Source organism: Ovis canadensis, chromosome 3 (assembly GCF_042477335.2).
Source record: "Ovis canadensis isolate MfBH-ARS-UI-01 breed Bighorn chromosome 3, ARS-UI_OviCan_v2, whole genome shotgun sequence".
NCBI lineage: Eukaryota > Metazoa > Chordata > Mammalia > Artiodactyla > Bovidae > Ovis > Ovis canadensis.
In genome coordinates, this window is record NC_091247.1 from 104521749 (window position 1) to 104541049 (window position 19301).

Sequence of the window (19301 nt, forward strand, 5' to 3'; positions counted from 1 at the left end):
TTTGAAAGGAGCTTGCCTGGTGGCTCAGCGGTAAAGAATCTGCCTGCAATCCAGGGGACGAGGGTTTGATCAGGAAAATCCCCTGGTGGAGGGCATGGCAACTTACTCCAGTATTCTGGCCTGGGAAATCCCACGGACAGAGGAGCCTGGTGGGCTACAGTCCAGGGGGTCACAGTCGTGCTTCAGAGACGACTGAAGCAAATGAGCACAGCACCTCCTACGCTTTTGCAGAAAAAGTAAAGCAAGGAAGAAGATGAAGGAGTCCAGAACCAGGAGATCCAATCCAGGAGAGAGGGGAGGAGGCCCACAGAGGACAATCAGCACCATGATGATGGAGCTGGTCAGAGGCTAGGGAGATGTTCATTGAGACGACAGGAGAAGAGTCAAGGGTGAATTACTGGTAAGGTCACAGTTCAGTTCAGTTCAGTTCGGTTGCTCAATCGTGTCCGAATCTTTGCGACCCCACGGACACCAGGCTTCCCTGTCCATCACCAATTCCCAGAGCTTGCTCAAACTCACATCCATCGTGTCAGTGATGCCAGCTACCAGCCAAATGACCATTAACTGTAGGCAAAATAAAAATCTGTGCAGGCAAGGGAAACATAATCACAGTTCACTGACAGGCTCAGCTGGGGGACAGATTCACGTCAGGAGAAAACCAAGAGTGCTTATCCAATCTGAATTCCATAGTTCTGGAAAGCCAGCGGATGGGAAAGGTGTGTGTGTGTCTGTGGGAGACCCAACTCCTCACTCGTGCAGAGCCAAGGGACGGTGTCTAACCTGGGCAGTTGAGAAACAGCAATAAAAAGGATACTATCAGGCAACACAGGAGACGAATAGGGACAGTCAGCTAAAACAAAGGAGGTGTGTCTGCGGGTGGTGACTGCTGTTCTTCAAAGCACACCCCAAAGTCTACTGGAGCCTGAAGGTCTTGTGTGTGTATAGTGAAGAAATGAAGGAACAGGAAAGGAGAAACGGAGTTATATTTCTTTCATTTTTTTGAGATTTAGGTATATATATTTAAACAACATACACATACTTTGATATTATTTTGGTCCACTGAGTGTACATATTTTAACAAAAGATAAGAAATTTGGGCTTCCTTGGTAGCTCAATGGTAACTCCCTCCTGCCAGTGCGGGAGACGTGGGTTCAACCCCTGGTGCAGGAAGATCCCACAGGCCAAGGAGCAGCTAAGCCCGCGCCCTACAGCTACTGAACCTGTTCTCTAGAGCCCAGGAACCGCAACTCCTGAGCCCATTTGCAACCGCTGCTGAAGCCCAGGAGTCTGGAGCCCGTGCTCTGAAACAAGTGGAGCCTCTGCAGTTACAGAGTAGCCCCTGCTTGCCACAGCTCGAGAAAAGTCTGTGCAGCAGTGAAGACCCAGCACAGCCAAAAAAAAATCCATATAATCCCATGAAACACACATGAGATTGAGGTATGCTTACTACATCAAAAGTTGGTGTTTATAAGTTACAGGTATTTAGTACTTTCCAGAGTGTTCCTTTAATTGAAAAAATATTTTAAAAGCATTTCAAACATCAGTTCATTTTCCCAGTGCAATAGAAGGTTGTTCACGTCAACTTTCTGTCGTTGTTCAGCCTCTAAGTCATGTTCGACTCTTTTCAACCCCACGAACTGCAGCACGCCAGGCTTTCCCGTCCTTCACTACCTCCTGGATATTGCTCAAACTCATGCCCATTGAGTCGGTGATGCCATCCAACCATCTCATCCTCTGTCGCCCCCTTCTCCTCTTGCCCTCAATTTTTCTCAGCATCAAGGTCTTTTCCAATGAGTCAGCTCTTTGCATCAGGTGGCCAAAGGATTGGAGCTTCAGCTTCAGCATCAGTCCTTCCAATGAATATTCAGGGTTGGTTTCCTTTAGGATTGACTGGTTTGATCTCCTTGCAGTCCAAGGGACTCTCAAGAGTCTTCTCCAGCACCACAGTTCAAAAGCATGAATTCTTCGGCGCTCAGTCTTTTTTATGGTCCAACTCTCACATCCGCACATGACTACCGGAAAAACCATCACTTTGACTATACAGACCTTTGTCCACAAAGTGATGTCTCTGCTTTTTAAGATGCTGTCTAGGTTTGTCATAGCTACCATATCAATAAACTCTAGTTAACATGTGTTTTATCTCAAGAATATACAAAAAGGATTTGAATTGTTGTAAATATTAATAGGCAGATCTGACTTTCTGGTTTGTTTTAAAATATTCATATATTTATTTTTATTTTTAGCTGCATTCGATCTTAGTTGCCCCACAGCAAGTGAGATCTTAGTTTCCTGATCAGGGATCGAACCCATGTCTCCTGCATTGGAAGCTGGATTCTTAACCACTGGACCCCCAAGGAGGCCCCTGACTTTCGGTTTTAAGGGCAGGTTGAGAGGTTTGGTGTGAGGCAGTGAGGTGGGCTGAGTGTCCCCCCACCCCACCCCTTCCAGATTCTTCCTGACCACAGAGGTCCCCACTGTGGTGCACCCAGGATTAGGTCCTGCCCAGTGGAAGGTCCCTGAGAAGTATACTCCAAAAAGGCTTCCTAGAGCAGAGCTCTGATATCAAGATCCTGCAGATGAACAAGGAAGACGGTCCTCAAGGTAAACAAACTTCCTTGGAAGGAACCTGAGAAATTAATTTCATGCCAGAGATGCACAACTTTCTGAGCCGGTGCCTAGCAGAAGGGGACCAGCACCGGCACCTCCAACAGAGATCCACCATCGACCACTTCCACGGGACCACAGGAGCTTGACAGAGGCCTTCCTGACACCCGCTACTGTGCCAGGGCCTCGCTAAGCGGTCTGGTCATCCGACTCCTGAACGAGAGACACCCTCATCCAAGCCCTGCCTGGGCGGGTCACACAACTGCTTCTGGCACTTCACTCCCAGGGAGCCCCAGGTGCCTCTCACAGGACACACAAGAACTGGTCACGGTGGAGGCTGGGGCGGGACCAGGGAGAACAGTGATTGCTCCCTGTTGACCCCTTTGGACCGACTGTAATTTTACCATGTGCAGGCAGAACTGAAAACAGAAAAGCTGAAAGCACTGTAAGCTCACAGGCACACTGCAAGTGTGGCCCAGGGAGGGTGGCGGCCCTGCGGGCACAGAGCTGGCGATGCCCTTGGGCCGCCCCGCCCGGCCCGATGTCAGTGAGCCGGGCTGCATGCGAGCATAAAAGGAAGCTGAGCGGAATCTCGGGTTATTACCCCGGCCGGTCCAGGGGCTTTCTCTCTCACTTTCCGGCCAGCTGCCCTTGGCCTTGGAAGCTGAGCTGGGTGGTTATTGATTAAGCCTGGCTCTCAGCAAGGTTTTCCTCTCCAAAGAGGTTTCAGCTTTTTGCCTGCAGCTATTTTTAGGGGCCTGGGCTCCGCGGTTGGGGCCTCTCTCAACTGATGCTGTGTGGCCGGGTGTCAGTGGGGCCCACGTGCTGCCTGCTCAGAGCCCAGGCAGGGCCCTCCTGGGGGCAGGCGGCTGCTTTCCCAGTGGTGGGGGAGCACGAGGCTGGCTCATACTGTGGCTGGGACAACCCCCAAGCCTGTTTAGGCAGGGATGCTCTGCCTGTTTGGAGGCAACAGGGTAAATTCTGGGCACAGACCTCTAGTTAAACCTTGCTCCCTTTTCAAATGCAAATTTCCACTGGGTCACTACCACCTCAGTGCACCTTGGCTTGGCAGGGCTGGAAGGAAAGGCTGGGAATAGGATGGCCAGACAGCAAACTTGAATTACCCTGACTTCAACAGGCCCAGGGCCAGTCACACGGAGACCATGTGTTCCCCGGGTGACACATGGGGCCGCTGACACCAGGGCCACATCTGAGCCTGTGGATGGCCCCAAGGGGGTGGTGCCACGCCTGGGAGATGCAGGAGCCAGGGATGGGGAGCGGTCGACAGGGACCTACCTCAAAGCGGATGGCCCCATTCCCATCGGCGTCGAAGGCGTTGAAGAGGAAGTGTGCGTAGGTGGTGGCATCTAGGGAGACCAAGGGCAAGGCTGGGAGTGTCCAGGCCGCCTGGCCGCCCATGTCCCAACCCCACGCTGCTCCACTGGGCATCCCCACCGCGTCCCGGGCTGGAGTCCGCCCTTCCTGCTGGACGGAGGCAGCACCAGGCAAGGAATGGTGGGGAGGATGTGGGGGCCTGAGGGTCCCCTCCCTATAAAAGGGAAGCCCACACTCTGCAGGGCAGCCACAGGGAAGTGGGGACTTCGGGAGGAACCGTGGGCCTTGGACTCACCTCCCTGAGGGAAGAACTGTGAGTAAATGAGTTTGAACGTGTCTTCGTCCACCAGGCCTGTGGGGCATTCCTGCAGTAGGAAGGGGCTCCTCTCAGTGACCCCAGCCACCCTGCCCTGCACCCCAACTCCAGGGGGCCCGACCTCTCTCTTCCCTCTGGCCGATGCCTGCTGCGCAAGGCACTGCTGGGCTCCCCCAGCCCCAGGCAGGGGAAAGCCCACTGGAGTGGGCATCATGGGAGGGGTAGGCGGGAGGGGGTGGCAGGACCCCTCATGCTAGGCTTGGTCTGTCCCCATGTTCCTCCACTGCACCGGTACTGAGACACTCATAAGGGAAGTGCCTTCAGGACAGTGATTCTGGGCCCTGGCCCTCCCCGCAGACAGCTGTCCCACAAAACATCAGCCCCATAAAGCCCCTGGGGTATGCACTGTGCCGTGGGGAATTTCCAGAAGGTGTGCCAGCACCCTGCAGCCAGCAAAGGAGAGCCGGGGGATCAGGGCCAACCCCGGGGGTGGGGGATGTGGGGCACTCACGTTCTTGAAGCCCCTGTAGAGGCTCTGCAGCTCCTTCTTGGTGAACTTGGTCTGTGCCTGCAACTGGTCAAGCCCCTCTGGCTGGTGGCGCACTGCGGACAGCTCCAGCTCACTGTCGCTGCTGTCTGCGGGGGACACAGACCCAGGAGGGTGGAACATGTGGCCCTGCCCCCATCTCTCTCCAGTGTGGGTGCCAGGCTCCGGGTGGCAGTAAGGAGTGGGGAGACTCTCCTCGTGTGACTACCAGGTACGGCTGCCCAGGCTGTGCACTGCACAAATGGACCGGGTGCAGCTTAACAGCACACTCAGTTGTGCCTCCTGGTCTCTCTGCTGCCCTGCTCCTCACACACAATGGGCCCTCCCTGCTGGGCTCACCTGGAGCATGCCCACCCTCTCAGCCATATGCTGGGATGGGGGTGGGAGGTGGGAGTGAGTCTTGTACTGGAAACGCACTAAACAAGGGGAGGTGGAAAGGAAAAAGACAGAGACAAGTTGCAGGGCACCTTGACCTCAAAGACCCAATTCCTGGACCACCTCCTCCACGCAGCCCTCCCTGATTTCCCCCAGGAACGGGAAGGGCACCCCTCTTGGCTCATCACACTGCTGCTTGGCTGCATTTCGTGTACGGGCTTAATTCACATTTGAGTAGAAAGTAAAATTTCAAGTTCTCTGTCTGTAGGGTAGGGACCAGATCTTTTATTTAATCACAACACTTCAAAATGGACAGCAGGGTCACATGGACACGGATTAGAAAGAAGAAACCCGAACTATCCCTATTTACAGATGACATAATTATCCATGTAGATAGTTTCAAAGAACATACAAAAAAAATCCTCTAATAAATGAGCTTAGCAAGGTCACAGGATACCAAGTCAATACAAAAAATCAATCACAGTTCTATAGAAAACCTGTATGCAGCAACAAAGACCCAGTGTAGCCAAAACTAAATAAATACATAATTCCAAAAAATGGTCCATATTTTAAAAAATCAGTTACATTTTATTGATCAACAATGTACCATTGGAAAACCAAAATTCTAAAAACTTGTTATACTAATTACAATCACCCATCCCATAAGTGAAGTAGGGGAGATAGATTAAAATATGAAAAAATATATAAATAATGAAATATATAAAATGATAATAATAAACAATAAAAATAATATAAAAATAAATAGGTAAAACAATCTAACAAAACAGGCACATAATCTGAATATTGAAAACGACAAAATGCGGATAAAAGAAATCACAGAAGATATAAATAATGAGACACACTGTGTTCACGGATTGAAAGACTCAGCATTATAAAGATGTCAGTTATCTTCAAAATGATTTACAGATTTAGCATAATTCCAGTAAAAATCCCAGGACAATTTTTTTTTGTAGATAGAGACACACTGATTCTAAAACTTATGTGGAAAGGCAAAATAAATTGATTAGATAAAAGAAAAAAGTGGTAGAAATCAGTCTATCTGATTTCAAGACATTATACAGATATAATAATCAAGAATGAGTGCTGTTGGAGAAAAGACACAGGTCCGCGGAGCAAAACAGCGAACCCAGAAATACGTCCACATAAACATGACTGAGACGATTTTTCACAAACGTACAAAAGCAATTCAATGGAAAAAGTTTAATTTTTTTCAACAAATGGTGCTAGAAAAATTGGACGTCCATGTACACAAAATTGAACTTTGACCTAAACCTTATTTCTTATACAAAACTTAACTCAAAATGGAGCATAGATTTAAAAGTCAGATGTAAAACTATAAAACTTTTAGAAAAAAATAGGAGAAAGTCTTTATGGCCTGGATTTAGGTGAAGAGTTCTTAGGCATGCACCAACAGAATGACTTATAAAAGAAAACATTGAAAACCTGTACTTCTTAATAAGAAAATTTTGCTCTGTAAGTGAAGTGAAGTTGCTCAGTCGTGTTCAACTCTTTGCGACCCCACGGACTGTAGCCTACCAGGCTCCTCTGTCCATGGGATTTTCCAGGCAATAGTACTGGAGTGGATTGCCATTTCCTTCTCCAGGGGACCTTCCCGACCCAGGCATCGAACCCTGGTCTCCCACATTGCAGACAGATGCTTTGCCATCTGAGCCACCAGGGAAGAAAAGTTTTGCTCTGTTAAGAGACATCGTTAAATAGAAAGGGAAACTACAGACCTGCAAATCGAACTTCTAACAAAGGATGTTCAGAATACATAAAGAACTCTCAAAATTTATCAGTAAGAAAAAGTACAACTCAATATTAATAAATGGGTAAAAAAAAAAAAACCCAATCAAGCACTTCACCATAGAGGATATACAGATGGCAAACACACATGAGAAAGATGTTTAACACCGTATCCAATTAAAGAAATACAAACTAAAGCCACGGTGAAACACCACTGCACGCCAGTAAGAATCACGTGCTAAGTCGCGTCAGTCGTGTGCCTACAGCCCGCCAGGCGCCTCTGTCCACGGGATTCTCCAGTCGGGAATACTGGAGTGGTTGCCTTGCCCTCCTCCAGGGCATCTTCCCGACCCAGGGATTGAGCCCGTGTCTCTTATGTCTCCTGCACTGGCAAGCGGGTTCTCCACGGACCCCACTTTCCTCTCAAGCTGCTGCTTTCTTCTCTCCTTTAACTCACCGTCTACACCTCCTCTCCTCTTAGCCTCCCTTGATCTCTCTCCTACGGGGCCTGTGCCCGCCACTCCAAGCACACTGCTTTGCTTAGCTCACCGGTGACCTCCATATCGATTGTCCGGTGATCAGTGCAGCCGTCTTGACTCCTGAGTCACACAAGGACAACACGAGAGTGGACAGTATAGTGACTACACGGACGAACCCTGAGGCTATTATGCTAAGCGAAGAAGTCAAGAAAGACGAATACTGTATGATTTCAGTTACATGTGGAACCTACAGAAGCCTCACTCAGAGAAACAGAGTAGGCTGGTGGTTGCCAGGAAACAGAGGGTAGGGGGCGGTGAGATGTTGGTCAAAGGGCACCAGCTTCCAAGTATAAGACGAATACATTCTGGGGGATCTAAGCTACGGTATGGTAACTACCCCTTGAAAGCTGCTAAGGGGTAGATCTTCTAAAATTATTTTTTAAATTAAGATGGCTGGATGGCATCATGGACTTGACGGACGTGAGTCTGAGTGAACTCCGGGAGATGGTGATGGACAGGGAGGCCTGGCGTGCTGCAATTCATGGGGTCACAAAGAGTCGGACACGACTGAGCGACTGCACTGAACTGCACTGAACTAATTCACTACTGGCTGCATTGAGTCTTTGTTTCAGTGCGGGCTCCAGAGCTCGCGGGCTTCAGTAGTTGCAATGCATAGACTTAGTTGTTCCAAAAGGCACGTGGGATCTTAGTTCCCTGACCAGGGATCAAACCAATGTCCTCTGCGTTGCAAGGTGGATTCTTAACCACGGGGAGCAGATCTCCAACGTTCTCACCACCACCACAATAACAAAAAAATGATATTTATCTGAGGTGATGGATGCATCAGTTAACTTTATTGTGGGTGATCGTTACATACCCTTACACAATGTTAGGTGTTAATTATAGCTTAATACAGCTGGAAAAACAAGTGAACAGAAAGAAAATTACGTGCCCATTTCACTTTGGAACATAGATGCAAAGTCGTAAAGCATGTTAGGTAACTTAATCCAACCGAATTAAAAAAAAAAAAGTACACCAGGATCAAAAAGGTTTTATCTGTAAGAGTGTAAGCAGAGAAAATCATATGAAAACCCTAATACAGAAAAAGCATTTGATAAACATCCACATCTATTTATAATTAAAATAAAAAAGCAAAAATTCTTAGCAAACTAGGAACTTTATAAGGGAACTTTATAAACTTGATGTTGCTTATATTTGTAAAACAAGTATTTCTTTACAGAAAATATTAGGTTTAATGGCAAAGGTTCACACACATTTTCTTTAAGATCTGGGACAAGCCAAGGTTGGCCACAGTTACCACTAAATGATGTCTGGCAAATACTCTAAGGAAATTTTGAAAAAGGAAACAAACAAACAAACAAAGCCCAAACAGTGTAAGAGTTGGGAAGTATAAGATAAAATTAACACTATTTATAGATGACATGGTCCCTACAGGGACCAAAAGAATCAATATACATGAGAGTTCACTATATGTTGCCAGATGTGAGATTAATTTATGAAAATCAATAGCAATTTTCTATACCAGTAATAACCACCTAGAAAATACAAGAAAAATAACATCCATAATAGAAATTAAAACTAAAAAGTATCTAAGTATTAACCAAAACTCAAAGAACCTCTATAAAGAAAGATAATCTGAATAAGAAAGACATTCCATCTTAGATACGATTATAATAACATTATAAAGATGTTATTTCTCCTGTGATAAATTATAAATTCAACACCATCTCAATCAAAAATCCAGTTGGACTTTTGAGGACTTTGATAAATTTACTCTGAAATGTATAGTGAAGAATTTAAAAATCCATAAGAATCTAGAAAGGAAGAGTAAAGAGAGAGTTTTCCCTGTTATATACTAAAACATTTATAATCACTGTAATAAAAATTGTGTGCTTGGTACAAGAATAGACAAACACACACTACCAAACAGGCCAGAGAGCTCAAAAAGAGGCTGAGGTATAGCGGGACCTTCCCAGAAGCTTTGGGGAAAGGCCAGTTGTTTAGTATAATAGACAGTGTTAGGAAAACTGACTCATCATATAAAGAAAATAAATCATCAAGAAGATAAATCATCATATAAAGAAAATAAATACCATGTGCAAAAGCAACCTCCAGATTAACTAAAGATAACACGTGAAAAGTGAGCTCTAGAGTTAAAATAAAATGTAGGCCTTTCCTGGTGACCCACTGGTTAAGACTCTGCCTGCCAATGCAGGGGACACGTGTTTGATCCCTGGTCTGGGAAGATCCCACATACCACATGCCCCGAGCAACTAAGTCTGTGCGCCCCAACTCCTGAGCCGGAGCTCTAGAGCCCACAAGTTGCAACTAGAGAGTGGCCCTGGCTTGCTGCAACTAGAGAAGCCGCTTCCAGCAAGAAAGACCTAGTGCAGCCAAGCATAAATAAAACTTCACAATAAATAAATAAAAATAAAATGTAAAACAGTATCTTGCCAACCTAAAGGTGGGGGAAGATTTCTTAAAACTTCAAACCAGAAAGGACAAAAATTGATGAACTCCATCACATCAAAGGACTTCTGTTCAACAAAAGGCACCATGACCACGAGGGATGCTCAACACAGAGGGAGGAGACAGCAGGCAATATTTACAGCTGATGGAAGAAGAAGGTCTAGGATTGATAAACATCGGAAAAGGAGACCAGAGACCTGAATCAGGACAGGAAGATGGCACAACCTCCTCAACAAACAGAAAACGCAATTACGATGAGAAGTCCACACCTTCTGACTGACAAGAAACAAGAATAATGAAATAAGGGTCACAGGAGAGGACAGAGATCAATGGTCATTTTTAAACATGCTGGTGACTGTGTACATTGGTACAACCACTGTGGAAAACCGCTTGCATCTTCACATCTGCATACCTTAGAAAAAGCAACCACTCCAATTCTTGCCTGGAGAATCCCCTGGACAGATGAGCCTGGCAGGCTACAGTTCATGCGGTCGCAAAGAGTCGGACATGGCTGAGCACGCACAACAACCCTTAGGGCACAGTAATCCTCCCTGGGGTATACATGCCAGAGAAAATCATCGCCCAGGGGTCCCTGGAGGACTCCACAGTAAAGACAGCCTGAATCAACCAAATGTCCATGGACAACAGAGCAGATGAATAGATTGTGCCCCCGCCAGAGGAAAGGTTGTACTGCAGTGAAAAATGGATGACTTATAACCCAGGGCAATGTGGGTAAGTCTTAGAAACAGTGTAGCTGAAAAAACAGTCCTAGGAGACCATGATTCTGGTTTGGTTTTTTTTTTTTTTTTTTGGTATAAAATTCAAAACCAAGGGGAATTCCCTTGTGGTCCAGCAGTTAGGACTCCATATATATATATATATATATATATATATATATATATATATATATATATATATCTCCATCCTTACATATGTATTTAATGTGTTTTGTTAACGTTCTTAGTTTCTCAGTTGTGCTCAACTCTTTGTGACACCATGGACTGTAGCTCACCAGGTTCCTCTGTCCATGGGATTTTACAGGCAAGAATACTGGAGGGGGTTGCCGTGCCCTTCTCTGGGGGGTATTCCTGGCTGAGGGATTGAACCTGAGTCTCCTGGGTCTTCTGCATTGCAGATGGATTCTTCACCCGCCAAGTCATCGGGGAAGCCAGAATGCATTTAATACAGGTTAATAAAAATATTTAAAAGTAATTAGAGTCCCCAGATCAAGAGAGGGGGGAGAGAGAGAGAGAGAAAACACCTTTGGTCGGGAAGAACCACTGGTGACTTGGAAAATAAGCACAGCAATCCCAGGAGAAATGGTTAAAGGATAGACACAGGAAATTGACAGAGAAGGAAACAGGAAAAGCTAATAAACACGCACACTGGTGTTCAGAATCACGAGTATGAAAAACGCATCTGAGAATGATGAGAAAAAGTTACACCCGATGAACCTGCAAAATCAGCAGGTGCCTTACAGAGTCAAGCCTCAGTCAGGAAATGTGGGCTAACTACTTCCCGAGCTCTGGACTCACCTGCCTGCTTACCACCTGCAAGTGGAAATCCAGGAGGTCCTTAGATGGACCAAACCCAAACTGAGTTCCTAATCTTCCCCTGCAAACCCACTCCACCCACAGCCTTCCCCGGCTCAGTTGATGGCAACTCCACCCTGTGGATGCTCTCACCAAAAGCCTGGGCATAGACCTTCCTCCCAGCCCTCAGCCCCCATGCAAACCCTGCACCAGCCTGTGAGCCCCCCTCCCACCTTCACTGGCCCTCACCCCAACCGTCTCTTCTGCCTTGCCTTCCTGCTTCTGCCCTGCATCCTGCTGGTCTATTTTACAAATAGGGCTGGAGGAAGCTGCTGAAAACATATCCTCAGGTCCCCCTCTGTGCAACAGCCTCCCCCGGCTCTGAGTATAAACACAGAAGTCTGTAAATGGGCAACAACTGTGCTCCCTGCCCCCAGCTCTGACCTCATCTCCTGGGTCCCTCCCTTCACCACTCCCTGGATGCAGCCACGCTGCCCCTCTAGCTGCTCAAGCCCACCAGGCGCATTCCGTTGCTGTCCTCTGGCGTGAATGCTCTTCCGCAGAATCCACGCTGCCTGCTTCTCTCTGCTTGACTGTCACGTCCTCCAGGGTGTCCTGCGCCCCGCCATTCCTATATCCCCTTGTCTCTGTTTCACTTCCTTCATCCGGCCATGACTTTCTGGCATATACATATTTCTCTGTTTACTGGTGTGATGGACAGAGTTTTGTCTCTTTCCACAACTCACATGTTCTGGTTTCGTTTTAATTCCACTATTACTACACACATGCATGTCTGACCCTGTACAACCCCATGGACTGCAGCCCTCCAGGCTCCCTTGTCCATTAGATTTTCCAGGCAAGAGCACTGTGGGCTGCCATTTCTACTTCAGGGGATCTTCCCAATCCAGGGATCAAATCCCAGTCTCCCATGTTCCCTGCCTTGGCAGGCAGATTCTTTACTGCTAAGCCATTGCTGAAGCCCAATTTTATTTTTTTTAAATAACGTATTAATTTTTGGCTGTGCTGGGTCTTCAATGCTGTTGCCCTAAGCAGCAATGAAGTTGGAGCAAGGGGGGCTACTCTCCAGTTGGGGTGTGCAGGCTTCAGCAGTCACAGCACACAGGTTCAGCAGTTGCAGTTCCTGGGTTTTAAAGCACAGGCTCAATGGCTGTGGTGCATGGACTTAGCTGCTCCTAGGCATGTGGGATCTTCCCCTGACCAGGGACTGAACCGGCATCTCCTGCACTAGTAGGTGGATTCTTTATCACGAGCCACCAGGGAAGCACTTCCCCCTCCACCCACAACTCATATGTTGAAGCCCTAATCCCCAGTGTGATAAGGTCTTTAGGAGGTAATTAACGTTAGATGACCAAAAAAAAAAAAAAAAGGCAAAAAAAGCAAAATGGCTGTCTGAGGAGGCCTTACAAATAGCTGTGAAAAGCAAAGGAGAAAATGAAAGATATACCCATTTGAATGCAGAGTTCCAAAGAATAGCAAGCAGAGATAAGAAAATCTTCTTCAGCAATCAATGCAAAGAAATAGAGGAAAACAATAGAATGGGGAAGACTAGAGATCTCTTCAAGAAAATTAGAGACCCCAAGGGAACATTTCATGCAAAGATGGGCTCAATAAAGGACAGAAATGGTATGGACCTAACAGAAGCAGGAGATGTTAAGAAGTGTTAAGAATACACAGAAGAACTGTACGAAAAAGATCTTCACGACCCAGATAATCACGATGGTGTGATCACTCACACTCACTTAGAGCCAGACATCCTGGAAAGTGAAGTCAAGTGGGCCTTAGGAAGAATTACTACGAACAAAGCTAGTGGAGGTGATGGAATTCCAGTTGAGCTATTTCAAATCCTGAAAGATGATGCTGTGAAAGTATTGCACTCAATATGTCAGCAAATTTGGAAAACTCAGCAGTGGCCACAGGACTGGAAAAGGTCAGTTTTCATTCCAATCCCAAAGAAAGGCAATGCCAAAGAATGCTCAAACTACCGCACAGTTGCACTCATCTCACATGCTAGTAAAGTCACGCCCAAATTTCTCCAAGCCAGGCTTCAGCAATATGTGAACCATGAACTTCCAGATGTTCAAGCTGGTTTTAGAAAAGGCAGATAAACGAGAAAGATCAAACTGCCAGCATTCGCTGGATCATTGAAAAAGCAAGAGAGTTCCAGAAAAACATCCATTTCTGCTTCATTGACTATGCCAAAGCCTTTGACTGTGCGGATCACAATAAACTGTGAAAAATTCTGAAGGAGGTAGGTATACCAGACCACCTGACCTGCCTCTTGAGAAACCTGTATGCAGGTCAGGAAGCAACAGTCAGAACTGGACATGGAACAACAGACTGGTTTCAAATAGGAAGAGGAGTACGTCAAGGCTGTATATTGTTACCCTGCTTATTTAACTTCTATGCAGAGTACATCATGAGAAACGTTGGGCTGGAAGAAGCACAAGCTGGAATCAAGATTGCCAGGAGAAATATCAATTACCTCAGATATGCAGATGACACCACCCTTATGGCAGAAAGAGCCTCTCGATGAACGTGAAAGAGGAGAATGAAAAAGTTGGCTTAAAGCTCAGCATTCAGAAAATGAAGATCATGGCATCCGGTCCCATCCCTTCACGGGAAATAGATGGGGAAACAGTGGAAACAGTGGCTGACTTTATTTTTGGGGGTTCCAAAATCACTGCAGATGGTGACTGCAGCCATGAAATTAAAAGACGCTTACTGCTTGGAAGGAAAGTTATGACCAACCTAGATAGCATATTACAAAGCAGAGACATTACTTTGTCAACAAAGTTTCGTCTAGTCAAGGCTGTGGTTTTTCCAGTGGTCATGTATGGATGTGAGAGTCAGACTATGAAGAAAGTTGAGGGGCGAAGAATTGATGCTTTTGAACTGTGGTGTTGGAGAAGACTCTTGAGAGTCCCTTGGACTGCAAGGAGATCCAACCAGTCCATCCTAAAGGAGATCAGTCCTGGGTGTTCATTGGAAGGACTGGTGTTGAAGCTGAAACTCCAATACTTTGGCCACTTGATGAGAAGAGCTGACTCATCTGAAAAGACCCTGATGCTGGGAAAGATTGAAGGCAGGAGGAGAAGGGGACAACAGAGGATGAGATGGTTGGATGGCATCACCGACTCAATGGACGTGGGTTTGGGTGGACTCCGGGAGTTGGTGATGGACAGGGAGGCCTGGCGTGCTGCTGTTCATGGGGTCGCAAAGAGTCAGACACGACTGAGCGACTGAACTGAACTGAAGGTTAAATGAAATCCTAATAAAGGTGGGGTTGTAGTCCAGAAGGATTTGGTGACCTTATAAGAGGATGAAGAGTGATTTCCTTTCCAAAAGGAAGGGAAGGAAAAGCCATGTGAGGACACAGCAAGAAGGTGACCGTCTACGTGAGAAGAGAGGCCTCACCAGAAACCAGCTCTGCTGGCCCCTTGGCTGGGGACTTCCAGCCTCCAGAGTTGTGGGAAAATACAGGTCCCTGGTCTGGGATATTCTATTAGGGCTTCCCTGGGGGCTCAGATGGTGAAGAATCCACCTGCAATGCAAGAGGCCTGGAACTGGTCCCTGGGTGGGGAGGATCCCCTGGAGGAGGCTCTAGCAGCCCACCCCGCTGCTCTTGCCTGGAGACTCCCGCGCACAGAGGAGCCTGGCAGGCGACCGTCCACGCCACGGCAGCTCAAGGGGAACACGCCCATCGGCCCTCCTGTCTGCTCACAGCTCACAGCTCACCCAGTCTGGAACAGGGCCACCACGCAGTGTGGGAGGTGCCCTGTAACACCTGCTGGGCCGGATCCCTCACAGCTGTTTTCTCGGGTGGGTCCATGAACTACCGGCTGGGATGTCAACTTTTTTTAAATCTGGCTGCGCTAGGTCTTAGCTGCAGCACGTGGGGTGCTCTAGTTGTGACACACGGGGATGTAGCTTCCCAACCAGGGGTCAAACCTGGGCCCCCCGCATTGGGAAGCAAGAAGTCTTAGCCACTGGACCACCAGGGAAGTCCCTTGCGTGTCAATTTTAATGTCTCCAGGCTGGGCCTACCTCTTGAAGCAACATTCCCTGTTGCTTACACCTGTTGGGCAGGGGATGGGTGAGGAATCAGAGAGAAGCAATATTCCAAGAATCAGGTGCAATGATGGCAGGGTCAAAGGGCATCCTGGGGAGGGGGTCCAGGGTGCGCCAAGAGCTATGTGGGCACGAGAACCACATAAGGGCCAAAGAGGGGGAAGGGCTTGTCTGATCTGCATTCCAGAATGGCCTCTCTGGTCTTGGGGGTCAAACAAAGAGACACAGAGAGGAGAGACTGGCAAGAGGCGCCGAGAAGGAAGAAGCCGCCGACCCTGGCTGCCACGTGGGCCAGGGCAAGGTGGTCCTGGGCCTAGACAGCCGCCTGCACCGGTCTCCTCACCCACTGAGTAGCCTTGTTTGGCAAAGCCATGGAGCTAACTTGCCTCCACAGTCTCCCTCGTGCTCAGCCCTCCCCTTCCCTCGCCAAGGGCTGGTCTGGGACCATCCCCTCTCCATCAAGTATTCATGATAACCAGGGGACCAGCAATGCAGATTTCACCTCTTTAGCAAACAAGCATTTTGTCAAAGGCATGAAAGCATAAGGCTTTAAAAGACAGTTGTTTTGTGGTTGAATATTCCATGGTTGTTTGTGTTAGCGGTAAAGAACCTGGCTGACAACGCAGGAGATGTAAGAGACATGGGTTCGACCCCTGGGTCAGGAAGATCTCCTGGAGGAGGGCATGGCAACCCACTCTAGTTTCTTGCCTGGAGAATCCCATGGACACAGGAGCCTGGCAGGCTATAAACCATAGGGTTGCAAAAAGTCAGACACAACTGAAGCAACACAGCACGCATGCAAAGTCGTACCATGGTCTGACAGGTTACAGACCAGGCTTTCTTCCCATGGAGTAAAAGCCTTAGTCCCTGTCCCGTGTCCCCCACTCAACACAGCCCTCTCTGCACAAGACCCACCTGCAGGGGCGAGGGAAGGGTGGCTCCGAGTCTTCAGCCCTTTGAGCTAAGGGCACAAGGTACTGGGCGAGGGGCAGCCCCGTGCATGACCCCCCCCCCACCTGGCTGCCCTGACACCCCCTTGAGGCCCTGCACTATGATGCTTCCCCGCCAGCCAGTATCCGGCTTCACTCCCCTTTGCAGCAAAGCTCCGAGCTGCTCTGTCCACACTTGCTGGTTCCAATCCCTCTTGAACCCAGAGGTTGGTCGGCCTGCCCTTGGCGCTGCAGTGCATTCCTGCAGTGAATGAACATAACCGGCCCAACTCTTGGAAGACGTCGGAACCCGCCACGGAGGCACTGGCTCTGCCAACAGGCAGACCAAACCCCAGAGGAGGCTGTCTCCACGTGGGCAGTCCCCATCCTTCCTCTCCCACTCTGTTCTCTTTGCCCGTCTGTACTCAGGCCCCAACAAGCCACCGGCTCTGCCCCAACCCCAACCAGAGGGAACTCTCCTCCGAGGGTTTCTCCCAGGGCCACCCTACAGGGAGGGCCAAGACCTTGCATTTCTGGTGTTCCAGGCCTGGTATACAATGGGTGCCGCCTAAGTATGGCTGAAAACGGCATATGATTTATCCAGACTCCACACCTGCTGTTTGGCAGGCAGTGCTGGGCACACCCTGGGGCCACAAGTGTATGAACACAGCGCTTGCAGCCTTTGGAGAGGTCACCGTAAGTGGGGACAGGGATCTAGAAAATTCCAGGACAGGGTCATCTAATACAACCCCAGGGGCAGGGATCCAGAAGGGTCAGGGGGAGTTTTCGGGGGAGCTGGTGCTTCTAATCCCATTCCCCACTTACAGACAGACTAGGAAGTGGAGCTGGGACAGGAATAGTGATCTCCGCAAGTTAATGTCAGCATGTCAGGGACCACATCAGAGCTGAAAGGCAGCTCTCCTAGCCCCTAGCCAGTGCTCCTTCTAGAACAAGGTTTCTCAACTTTACCACTGACATTTGGGTCTGAACATTCTTTAAAAACAATTTTTTTTTTTTTTTTACTTTGTGGCCACACTTCGTGCTATGTGGGGTCTCAGCTCCCTGAGCAGGGACTGAACCCGCACCCCCTGCACTGAGGCATGGAGTCTTGGCCACTGGACCGCCAGGGAAGTCCCTGGGCCTGAGCATTGTCTGTGGTGAGGAGCTGCCTGGGCCTGCGTGATGTTTAGCGGCATCCCTGGCCTCTACCCACTTGATGCCACTGGTACCCTCCCCATCGATTGTGGCAATCCAGAACGCCTCCAGACATCACCAAACATCCACTTAGGAGCAAAACTGCTCTCTGTGGAGAGCTACTAGTTAGAGCTCGGAAAATGTGGACTGAGATAAGAGAGGCAGCAGCCCAAGCCAAGCCCTGGGCCACAGATGTGGATGGCAAAGACTGGTGTCAGGGCCAGGCCAGCCTTACCAGTGAGCAACAAGCTTACCGGTCCAGGCTCACTTTTCACCAGCGTGTCCACACTTACGAGACTGCTTAGATTTGTGTCCGGTCGGGAACTCTTTCAAAGTGCTTCAGCTCACCACACCCCTGGGAGGTGTACAGGGGGAGATATTCTATTGGTATCCTCATTTTCTTGTTCTTGCTTAGTTGTTAAGCCATGTTGGACTCTTTGCGACCCCCTGGACTGTAGCCTGCCAGTCTCCTCTGTCCGTGGGATTTCCCAGGCAAGAATACTGAAGTGCGTTGCCATTTCCTTCTACAGGGGATCTTCCCGACCCAAGGATCAAATCCGCATCTCCTGCACTGCAGGCAGGTTCTTTACCATTGAGCAACCTGGGGATCCGGGAGACCGAGGCTTGAGAAGGTTTGATGCACCAAGGTCAGCCAGTGAGCTTGTGGCCAAGCCAGGCTGGAACTCCCCACCAATGAAGTCGCCTAGAGACAGACACTGGTAGGACAGAGAGGAAGGCCTTTAAACTTCTGCATCTTCTTCTAGAAGCCTGTGTCCCCAGAACTCAAATCCATTAGTTCCTAACAATCCCCAGGGGCACCATAACTCTGGTCTCTTACAGATAAGAACTATGGAGGCTCAAAGAGGACGAGAGACAACAACCAATTAAATGCACGTCTTCTTGGAGGGGTGCCCTGTTCTCTCAGTGCCAGCTCACATCCAGGTTGGGGCCCAAGGGCCTGGGCTCCTCACAGCCCATGACAGTCCCTTAGACACTGCCTGGCCAATGGGCCCTTCCAGGCACTTAGCTGGCATCACTGCCATCAACACGGACCATCTGGTACTCAGAATTCCCTTCCTCTGATGCAGGAAGAGGTGGCTGGTCTGAGTGAGAGAATGTTTTCAATGCTGACTCAATTCTGCTATTAAGAGTAATCATAATCATCCTCTAATTACCGGTGAATGCCATGGTTCACAAAGTTTGTGCATTTACTACACACCAAGAATGATCCTGAGGGCATTAAAGCCTTTACTCAACTAGTTCAAAGTCTGCTGCAGCCCTACGGGGCAGGCCTTATTATTGGCCCCACTTTATAGTCAGGCCAATGCTCAAACAGGTTAAACCAGTATGTGTGGGTGATAGGAGATCCGAGCTCAGGGATCTCTGGCTGACTCTGAGGCTCCGTGCGCCTCGAGACCCCAGAAGTCAGAGGGCATGAGTGGACAGATATACCAGAAAAGACAAACTTATTAGAGCCGGAAGTGGGCTTCTCAGCAAGTCGAAAAAACCACCTGTGCTCTTGCACGTCCAATCCACCTTGTAAACAAATCCTTTCTTAGAAATCACAAAGGTAAACTTCAAGCTCCGAGAACCACAAGCGTGATGGGCTCCCTAAGAAGAGTGGGAGTGTCAATAACAAGTAGA

General features: G+C 48.5%; 1 protein-coding gene across 2 annotated transcripts in view; it reads right to left on the reverse strand.

Annotated features, from left to right (window-relative positions):
* KCNIP3 (potassium voltage-gated channel interacting protein 3) overlaps positions 1 to 19301 on the reverse strand; it is an 88753-nt gene that overhangs the window by 10114 nt on the left and 59338 nt on the right. For both annotated transcript variants that reach the window (XM_069583956.1, XM_069583958.1), the window contains 3 exons: positions 4767 to 4891; positions 4235 to 4304; positions 3901 to 3971 (listed from right to left, as the gene is read on the reverse strand). In XM_069583956.1, the coding sequence (XP_069440057.1) occupies positions 3901 to 3971; positions 4235 to 4304; positions 4767 to 4891 (266 nt within the window). The remainder of the gene's footprint in view (positions 1 to 3900; positions 3972 to 4234; positions 4305 to 4766; positions 4892 to 19301) is intronic.